Source organism: Rhineura floridana, chromosome 7 (assembly GCF_030035675.1).
Source record: "Rhineura floridana isolate rRhiFlo1 chromosome 7, rRhiFlo1.hap2, whole genome shotgun sequence".
Lineage (NCBI taxonomy): Eukaryota > Metazoa > Chordata > Lepidosauria > Squamata > Rhineuridae > Rhineura > Rhineura floridana.
The window spans coordinates 152,521,343-152,532,073 of NC_084486.1; the positions used below are offsets into that span (position 1 = coordinate 152,521,343).

The following is a 10,731-nucleotide window of genomic DNA, read 5'->3' on the forward strand; positions in this document are numbered from 1 at the left end:
GTACAAAGAGCTGCAGCCAGAGTGCTAACCGTGGCTGGTTACAGGGATCATACAACCCCCCTGTTACAACAGCTCCACTGGCTGCCAATTTGTTTCCGGTCACAATTCAAAGTGCTGGTTTTGACCTACAAAGCCCTATACGACTCAGGTCCAGGCTATTTGTCAGATCGTATCTCCCTACATGAACCTGCCCGGGATTTGAGATCTTCAGGTGAGGCCCTTCTTGTGCTCTCCACACCTTCGCAAGTACATATGATGGGGACGTGAGATAGGGCCTTTTCGGTGGCCACCCCTAGGCTATGGAACTCCCGAGTGAGGTGCGATTAACTCCCTCGCCGTCTTTCCGGCGACAAGTAAAGACGGTTTTATTTCAACGGGCATTTGGGATAGAGAATGACTAGGATTAAGTGTCCTAGGATTGGTGACTACATTATATGGTCTTATTATTTTAAATTGTCTGCTGTTTTTAACGTATGTTTTATGGTTTTAATTTTTCTCAAAGTTTAATTCTATTTTTAATTGTATACTTTGTATGTTTTAATGGTGTTGTTTTTAGTTGTAAGCCGCTCTGAGTCCTATTGGGAAAAGGGCGGGGTAGAAATAAAGTTTATTATTATTATTATTATTGTCACTGGTCCAGTTTGCCCATTTAACTAGGCTGGCACTACCATTTACATGGTGGGCAAGCATTCCTCCCTTGCATGAAATAAAGTGGGTGCTTCGTGGAGGTTGCTCTCAGACTACCAGTACTTTTGCGCATTCGTCTAAATGCCAATATGTGACCTTCAGGTGACAAAGTGCCCCTTCGTAGCTCATCCCCAAGACAGTGGATACATCAGGAACAGAGGAGGCTGCTTGATACTGAGTTAGACCCATGGCCCATCTAGCCTAGTATTGTCTACACTGACTGGCAGCGGCTTTCCAGGATTTTCAGGCAGGGGGCATTCCCAGTGCTGCCTGGAGATGCCATTGGGGGTGAACGTGGGACCTTCTGCATGCAAGCAGATGCTCTGCCACTGAATTCTGGCCCTTCCATTGCAATGAACAGGTGCAGCATTTGGGTACAACAAAACCGCTTTTCTTTTTTAAGAAAGGTCTTTTTGCAGTGACAAAAGTGATGAGGAGAAGCTCTGGAAAGTGTGGGATAACTACCGTTTCATGGCAATTTCTTATGATCTGTGGGCAAATTTTGTGCGAGCAAATCAGGGTGGAGCCTCAAAAAGGAGGTTGGCTGGAAGCAGCCAGACCCAGTTCTTCTGTGAAGGGGAAGGATTGTCATGCGGGCCTCTGCATCAGCCATCCCTATGGAGCAGCTGCCTTTTGCACATGATGGAGGAGAGTGGTGCCTGCTCGCTCCTTTGCTGTGTGAATTACAGCACTGGCTCATCTGTGGACTGGGTCAGTGCTTGCATTGAGAAACAGGCTGCTTCTGATTTAGGTTGCGATGCCACAATGTCCTCTGTGATCAGCCACAGCTGGGTTTCTCCTAGAGAAAGGTGAGAGTTTTAGACTGAAAAATTCATTTTTTTTATTTATTACATTTGTATACCGCCCCATAGCCGAAGCTCTCTGGGCGGTTTACAACAATTAACAATTTTAGCTAATCTTTGATGTAAAATATCTAACACAACCTTTGCTAACCTGGTGCCCTCTAGATGTTTTGGACCCTACCAAATTGCAGACAGATAGGTCCAGGTTTTTTTGTGTTAGCTAGCCAAAGTTAAATTATATGTGGGGGGGGCGGGGTTTCCAAGCACTGAGATTGGAGAGTGTTGGATGGAATTCTAGCCATGGATTGGAAGCTAGAGCTGTCAATGAGCAAAGTCCAGCCCCCTTCCTCCACCTCTCCACAGATTATATGGTGTTATAATTAATAATTTAATGTCCTAGTCTGTCTAGCTTTCTTACAGAGTGTTTTCAGCTCTGGATTGTTCTGGATGGACCCAACTCACTCTAGAGTTAGCCAGAGCTGCCTCAATCCAATCTAGAGCACCTCTGATTTGGCCCAAATCAGCCCAATGGTTTGTGATTAGGCTGGATAGGTTACAGAGCCCTAGAACTTACTCCAGTAGCGGGAAGTCCCAAGTTCCAGAGGATTTTCTGCCATCTTTGAATGACAGAAACAAAATCCCTTCTTATGAGATAATAATGTATGTGACAGAATAGATGGGCAAGAGAGGAAGGTCACAGATTCAGTCTCCAGTTAAAGTCTGGGAAGGGCCTTCCTCAAGATTGTAGAAATCTGCTTCCGGCCAAAGATGACAACTGGAGTAGATGGCCCAATCCATAAGATGTCTTCATATTTTCGTAGATGGAAGGTCCATGGCTCAATGGCACAGCACATTTGTTTCATGTGTAAGGTGTCTGGCTCAGTGTCCAGCTGTGGGATTCCAATGGGAAGGTCTCGGAGAGCCACCACCTCTTGGCTTTTTGATAGAAAAAGGCAGTTGATACATCCACCCAAAATACAGTTTCAGTAACCTCCTTTTCACTTCCCATTGCCCAGAACCGAACTGTCCAGGGCCAAAGCACCACAGAAAGCAAATATGCTTCACAATTTACCTTAAGAAGGTGAAACTATGTCTGATCACTTCCACCTCCCCTTCAAAGAGGCTTGAGGGGCACTGTGGTTGTTGCTATTGTGTTGGCATTGGGGTTGAGGCTGCCACATTGGACAACTGCACGCACAGCTCGGGTCCTGCTTGTGAGCTTTCCAAAGGCTTTTCGTTGGCCACTCTGGGAAGCTGGACTAGATGGGCCTTTATAACTCCAGGATATACTGGGACTTCTTTTCAAGGGTGGGCATGTGCAGGCATCACATAAGAGCACCTACACAGATGCCTAGAGGTTGGGCGCAGCCAAATACTAGGGAGTCCAACCCTGTTGCCCAAAGGTGAGGGACTCTTCCTACCAACCTCCCATAGATCAACCAAGGTTCCAAAAACAGAGCACTCCTATGCCAGGAAATGTGCTGATGCAGTAATGGCCAACTATTATGTGTGAAGCCACATATTGCAGTGGAAGGCAAAGGCCGGAAACCCTTCAGAGTCACTGCCTAGTTTGATATCAAATGGATATTCCTGCCTGATCCCAAATGTGGTGACCTGTCAGAATGTGTGCAAATAAAGAGTTATTGGTGGGCAACACTACTTCAGACTGCAGGTTTGGGGCTCAGATGACGACGCTCCTCCATGCAAAAAATTACAAATACACACATGATAACCTACCATGTTAGACTGGAAAGGGTTTTAAAAATTGAAGTTGCATCCTGAAATCACTGAGGTTTATAGTCAGTGGGAAAGCCCTTTTTTGAGGTGCTGGCCAGCAATCTAAGCTGCCCTGCAGGTGTTGGGGCTGATGTAGTAGTCCAAAAAGTAGTTGTAGTCCAAAACATCTGGAGGGCATCAGGTTGGGCAAGTCTAAAGAGAGGGGAAAGCACTGAATGCAATCCTCAGTCACGGTTCAGTGGGAAAGACTCGGTCTTTCCTAGAGCTGTGTACAGACCCCCTGGATTGGGCAGACCCATCCCGAGGCCACTTGCCATGCCTTGGACCCAGTCCCAGATCCATGGAGGTCTGGGCCTAATATCTAATTAAACATCCAGTGCTGCATCTCCTTCCCCCCACTCCCAACCATGCAGGACGGGATCCTCCACTTATGAGCTGGGAAGCAGAAGATTCCATCCTGCACGGTGCTGCTCATTTGAGGAGAAGGGGGGGTCAGACAGGAAGCAGGCAGGCAGGAGCGCTGACCTCCCAGGAAGATGCAGCAGGTCACAGCGGCCCCCTTCAGCCTTTTCCCAACTTCTCAACTTTTTCCCAGCGGATGCCTGCGCATCCTTCCTGCTTGACATGCTCCCCCTGACAGTCCTGGATCGCTCTGGGCTTCCCAACCAGACCCACAGTGATCCTGCACTGTCTCATCCTGACTCTAGTGACACCCGGGTCCCCCCAAATCACCCTGATTTGTGGTGGGACTCACTTGGGTCCGGTGAACAGGCCTGGTCTTTTCTCTTGAATCTATTGGTGCTCCAGGTGTTTGTTTATTTATTAAATTTATATCCTTCCCCCCTTCCCCGCAAAGGAGCCCAGGGCAGCATGGAGGGCTTGGCTCGCACGTCTTCCACTATTCCCCCTCCTCCCCCCAAAATAAACGTCTGTAAATACGTGGTGGGCTTAGGACATTTTGTTGCCCGAGGCAAAGACTGTGCTCGTGCCCACCCACCCCTCTCCATTCCATGCACAAAAAACCTCCTTCAGCAATGGCGACAGGCTGCTGTCCTCCAGGGCATGGGGCAAGGGAGAAGCAGGCGGGTTTAGGGGACAGGTCTCTGACAGGCCTGAGGAGGAGCACTAGGCTCTGATTTCCAGTAGAGAGGATGGCTGGTGGGGGGTCAGGTGGAAAGATGGAGGGTGTTGCCGTTGCTGCTCCCCCCTTCAGCATGGAGAAATAGGAGGCTGTCTTCTACTGAATCAAACTGTTGGCCCATCTGGCTCAGGATTGCCCACATGGACTGGCAGTGGCTGCCCAGGGTGTCAGGCCTGGAGAGGCTGCTGGAGACTAAACCCGGGACCTTCTGCAGGCAAAGCAGCTGCTCTGCCACTGAGCCATGTCCATTCCCAATCTGCCACCTGAGACAAGCACCTCATTCAGCCGAATGGTCGGGACAAGCCGGAGAGGATGCTTAAGGGGCTTTGCAGGCACTGCCGACTGTTGGACAGCAGGGTGGCCCCGAGAGAGAAGGGGGGACCCATACGCTATCCTCAACCACGCAGATGCCTGGCCATACAAAGGGCTGTCGGTGTTTTCATGCGATAAGTGAGGAGTAACTTCAAAGCACGAATCTACCAAAGAGTGTACTTTACAGAAAGGTCCAGTTTTTAAGAAGACCCTGGGGAATCTGTCTCATTTGTCAATTTGTCAGGAGAGCCAGCATGGTGTAGTGGTTAAGGTGTTGGACTATGACCTGGGAGACCAGGGTTCGATTCCCCACACAGCCATGAAGCTCACTGGGTGACCTTGGGCCAGTCACTGCCTCTCAGCCTCAGAGGGAGGCAATGGTAAACCCCCTCTGAATACCGCTTACCATGAAAACCCTGTTCACAGGTCACCATAAGTCGGGACGGACTTGAAGGCAGGCCATTTCCATTTTGTCAATCATAATGGAAGCGATGCACACTCAGTCGTCCCACCACCACAGGGTTGCTTACAGACCATCTGTCCACCATTGTAACAACGGTGCTAACTGGGGCTGATGGGAGCTAGAGCCCAAAAGAGCCAGAGGGCTCCAGGTTGGGGAATATTGCCCTAGCGGCACCATGCATAGTTTAAAACAACAACCCCACTGAGATCTGGGTAGAAGGAGGTGGAGTGAAGGGGAAGTCGGGGGGCTGAGGGCAAAGAAGGTCAAATCCTTGCTCATGTAAGAGTCGATCAAGCAAAGTGGGCGATTCAGCAAAGGGTTTGTTTTTCTAGTCAATCTCCAGGAGATCCTGGCACAGCGTGGCAGCTTTTTGAGCAGACCTGGAGAGGACAACGGTAGGCAGGCAGAGTGAGATGGCAGCAGGCAAAGGGACCTGTCAGCTCTTCCAAGCAACAGTTGAGGTGGCTTTGCCACTTCAGATTATAGTTGGCAACTTCTATTAAGACATGAACATAAGAACATAAGAAGAGCCTGCTGGATCAGGCCAGTGGCCCATCTAGTCTAGCATCCTGTTCTCACAGTGGCCAACCAGGTGCCTGGGGGAAGCCCGCAAGCAGGACCCGAGTGCAAGAACACACTCCCCTCCTGAGGCTTCCGGCAACTGGTTTTCAGAAGCATGCTGCCTCTGACTAGGGTGGCAGAGCACAGCCATCACGGCTAGTAGCCATTGATAGCCCTGTCCTCCATGAATTGGTCTAATCTTCTTTTAAAGCCATCCAAGCTGCTGGCCATTACTGCGTCTTGTGGGAGCAAATTCCATAGTTTAACTATGTGCTGAGTAAAGAAGTACTTCCTTTTGTCTGTCCTGAATCTTCCAACATTCAGCTTCTTTGAATGTCCACGAGTTCTAGTATTATGAGAGAGGGAGAAGAACTTTTCTCTATCCACTTTCTCAATGCCATGCATAATTTTATACACTTCTATCATGTCTCCTCTGACCCGCCTTTTCTCTAAACTAAAAAGCCCCAAATGCTGCAACCTTTCCTCGTAAGGGAGTCGCTCCATCCCCTTGATCATTCTGGTTGCCCTCTTCTGAACCTTTTCCAACTCTATAATATCCTTTTTGAGATGAGGCGACCAGAACTGGACACAGTATTCCAAATGCGGCCGCACCATAGATTTATACAACGGCATTATGATATCGGCTGTTTTATTTTCAATACCTTTCCTAATTATCGCTAGCATGGAATTTGCCTTTTTCACAGCTGCCACACACTGGGTCGACATTTTCATCGTGCTGTCCACTACAACCCCGAGGTCTCTCTCCTGGTCAGTCACCGCCAGTTCAGACCCCATGAGCGTATATGTGAAATTCAGTTTTTTTGCTCCAATATGCTCTTCTGTACAGTCAATGAACCAACCAATTCCTGCACTCAAAAAAGTAGCATGTCAAGGAGGGAATGGGAGTGGCCTCTCTTTGCTTAGGGCCCCCCTAAAGAGCTGCTGCCAGTCAGAGGATCTCAGTTTGGTGATGATGATGATGATTAGTTGCTTATTACCCAAAGGTCTGCTTAGCCAGCACACTGATACAAATATCATCTTAGTAAAATAAATGCCTGGGGAAAAATAAGCCTTTACCTGGTGCCAAAAAGTGAAGGCACCACTAGGGGGCATATTCCACAACTGCAAAGGTGCTCTCTCTTGTCACCACCCTCCAAGCCTCCCTCAGAGCGGGGACCTGGAGAAGGGCCTCAGAAGAAGATGTAAGGGTCCAGGTAGATTTATATCAGAAGAGGCGTTCTAGTAGATATTGGGGTTCTGAGCTGTAAAGATCTTTATAGGTCAAAACCAGCACTTTGGATTGTGTTCAGAAGCATCCAGGCAGCCAGTGTAACAGGAACATAATTGGTGTTACATGATCTGTTCATTTTGAACCTGTCAACAGTCAGCAGCTGCATTCTGCCCTAACTGAAGCTGCTGAACCATTTTCAAAGGCAACCCTCATGTACAGCACTTTGCAGTAAAGCAAAGCCCGTGAGACACACTCACATGCTCATATAGTTTAGCAATCCCACTGAAGGAGAGAGCGGCGGCACCACAAATCCTAGGGTGGCCTCTTGTGCCATAATAATAATAATAATAATAATAATAATAATAATAATAAATTTAATTTTTTTGTTGCCTATCTGGCCAATGGCCACTCTAGGCGACTTACAACATTGTTAAAATACAATTAATAAAATACAATCATACGATATAAAAACAATACATCTGCAACAACAATATTAAAACTGGGCAGGAGGCATTACAGTTATAACAATTAACCCTCCCCGGATACCCCGAAGGCCTGTTGAAAGAGCCAGGTCTTTAAGGCTTTCCGAAATACATTTAGGGAAGAGGCATGCCGGAGATCTTGTGGGAGGGAGTTCCAAAGGGTGGGGGGCGCCACTGAGAATGCCCTCTCTCTTGTACCCGCCAATCTGGCTGTTTTTGTTGGCGGGATTGAGAGAAGGCCCTGTGTGGCCGATCTTGTCGGGCGGCATAATTGGTGGCGTTGAAGGCGCTCCGTGAGATAAACTGGGCCGAAACCGTGTAGGGATTTAAAGGTCAATACCAACGCCATGAACAGAGGCAGCGACTGGGACCTTTTGTGATTTGGCAACCACACACGTGTGCGTGCATCCACACACACTGGAAGTCTCTCTTGTCTCTAGTCATCTCTGCAGCAGGGCTGGCCCAGCTATTAGGGAGAGTTTGGTAGCTGCCTCATGCGGCAAATGTGGAAGGGTGCAGGGGGTGGTCCTGACACGTTGGAAGACAAAGTCACCAGGCCTTGTCCTTTTAGCCCCATGCTAGCTACCACCCTCAGGGCGTGGTGGGGGGTGCTGTCCTGTTCCCAGGGTTTAAGTGTGAATCAGTTGCCAGTCTAGCTGTCTTCTGCACATGGAACCAGACGAGGCAATATCTTACCTTTTGTTCTATGAAGGAGCACAGAGCCCCACAATGCAGCCTCCTAAACACGGGCAGATTGGGCAGACACCGGAGGCTGCCTTATTCGGCTCCATCCAGCTCCATATTGTCAACACTGAGTGGCAGTAGGTCTCCAGGGTTTTAGGCAGGGGTCATTTCCAGCCCAACCTGGAGGTGCCAGGGATTGAACTGGGGACCTTCTGCATGCTGTGCCACTTCCTCACGGCCCTTCCCTGACATGACAAAGAGGCACCTTAATGATGGGTAAATGCAGGGTTGTTCACATGTTACAACGAAGACAGGTACAAGCTGGCTCAGGTAGAAGCGTTTAGGTGAAAGAGTGCGTTCTTGGTCATTCGTACAGCTCAGGTATTGTGTATCGAGGTGCACAGATGGCACACTCATTGAAGATTACATGCAAATTACTGTAAGAGTGTATAGCTCATAGAATCATAGAATAGTAGAGTTGGGGGGGGCCTCTAAGGCCATCAAGTCCAACCCCCTGCTCAAGGCGGGAATCCAAATCCAAGCATTCCCGACAGATGGCTGTCCAGCTGCCTCTTGAAGGCCTCCAGAGTCGGAGAGCCCACGACCTCTCTAGGTCATTGGTTCCATTGCCGTGTGGCTCTAACAGTTAGGAAGTTTTTTCCTGATGTCCAGTCAACTATTTGTGTACACAGGTACTCAGATGGTACACTCCTTGAGTGTAACATGTGAACAGGCCTTGTGTTGTAGCACAATAAGCTTTCGTGGACTAGAATCTACCGCATCAGATGCACAAAGTGTTGCCTTCTCCACAAGGATGTAGAAACCTGGTGGGACCTCTCTGACTGCCATCCTTTCATTTTCCCATTAGACGTCACGGAAGCCATTTTTGACTTCATCCAGAGGAGCCGGAAGATGATTGTGGTGCTGAGCCCTGATTACTTGCTGGAGAAGAGCATCAGCGTGCTGGAATTCAAGCTGGGCCTCTTGTGCCAGAACAACATTGCCACTAAACTTGTGGTGGTGGAGTACCGGGCCCTCCTAAGGCCCCACCCAAACATCCAGCAGCTGAAAGAGTCTGTCCCCTTTGTGACATGGAAGGGGGAAAGGTCCAAGCGGCTAGGCTCCAAGTTCTGGAAGGCCCTGCGCCTCACCTTGCCTCTGAGAAGCCTGGGCGCCGCCGGTGGCTCAGCCTGGAATGAAAGCTGTTCTTCCCAGTCCGACATGAGCTTGGATCACATCCAGAAGAGGAAGGGGCGCTTGAAAGGGCAGGCTGAAGGCCCGGGCACAGGGCCAAAGAGCATCCCCGTTCAAAGAGGGCTTCCCCCGCTTTCCAGATTAAAGGCCAAAGAACATGCCAAGCCTTTCCTGGCCTGCCGGTGCTGCGTGGCATACTGTCACGAAAGCCACAAACTTGGCAGCCGTGGCCGAGCTGTGGCCAAACCTAAACGGGGGACGCAGCTCCACAGGCCGCCTACAGGACAGCCCACGAACGAGAAGCCACAGCCCCCTCCGGTGCCACCGATGGCAGCCCTGAGCCTTCGCCATTATGCAGACTTGTCAAACAACAATGACTTTTATGTACTCTAGACGACTGCTGGTGCATCCCTCGCAAGCCGGAGAGGTCAGAAGGAGGGGGAAGCGGGTCTCCCTCCAGCTGAGGGCCAAAACCTCTTGGAGTGAGGGAGCCAAAGGAAGGATGCAATGCGGCACGGAGAGGTGTGCTTGGCAGGGCCATCCTAGTTGTCAGGAGTGCCTATTCCGTGAAGCTAGGGGGACTCCCGCCCACACCCCAAGGAAAAGCAGGCAGATCAGATGGCGAAATTGCCCTGAAATGAAGTAGATCCCCTTGACACTAAGTCCCTGGATTAGGCAATCTGGCTGAATATTTTTGAGTATTAGTTCTGGGAGATACTTCAAGGTGTTAAGTTACACAAGAAGAGGCTGGTCAGCAGCATTGCAAAGGGAGAGACAGCTGGGAAGGTTGTGGCATACCAGGTGACCTCATTGCAACTAGAGCATCCTGGGACAATGGAGGTCTGTGGATGAGTGGTGTGCCCTACAAAGCCCATCCATGGCATGTGCACACACAGATGTGTGTGCACATCCATGCACATACCTGTCTGCATTTCTTGTTGGTGCACAGAGCTTTAAATTTAGATCTGGAGTGAGTCATCGTTAGTTAGGCAAGAGCTCGCTCAGAAATGCAAAAAAAAGATTATTTTGATGATAAAGAAATTTAAAAAACACCTTTTTGGGAGTTTTTAAATTAAAAAAACATTCTGTGGTAAGTGGCTTTTTGTGCTGTTTCATTTGGGAAGAAGTTTCAGGTCTGTGCTTTGGCACTGTTGCCATATATTAGAGACACTTTGATAAATAATAAACATTCCTTTTTTTAAAAAAAGTGGATGGATATTTGAAAAAATGGCAAGACATTTGAAATGCAGTTGTTTGAAATTAAAATTTTCATTTCTGCAGATGATTTAAAAGCACTGGCTCAAGAGTTGGTTTTATTGCTTGGCTTTTCTCACACTTTTTTCTTCCCTGGGCAAGTGTGTGTTTGTTGGCGGGGCCACTAACACAGCAGCAAGAAAAGTGGCAACATCAGGTGGACCCCCTGCCATGCCAGAAAG

General features: G+C 49.0%; 1 protein-coding gene across 4 annotated transcripts in view; it reads left to right on the plus strand.

Annotated features, from left to right (window-relative positions):
• The window catches only part of IL1RAP (interleukin 1 receptor accessory protein), a 95,722-nt gene extending 85,200 nt beyond the window's left edge, over positions 1-10,522 (plus strand). For all 4 annotated transcript variants that reach the window (XM_061637623.1, XM_061637624.1, XM_061637625.1 and 1 more), the window contains one exon: positions 8,970-10,522. In XM_061637623.1, the coding sequence (XP_061493607.1) occupies positions 8,970-9,688 (719 nt within the window). In that variant the 3' untranslated portion in view covers positions 9,689-10,522. The remainder of the gene's footprint in view (positions 1-8,969) is intronic.
• Positions 10,523-10,731: the final 209 nt, after the last annotated feature.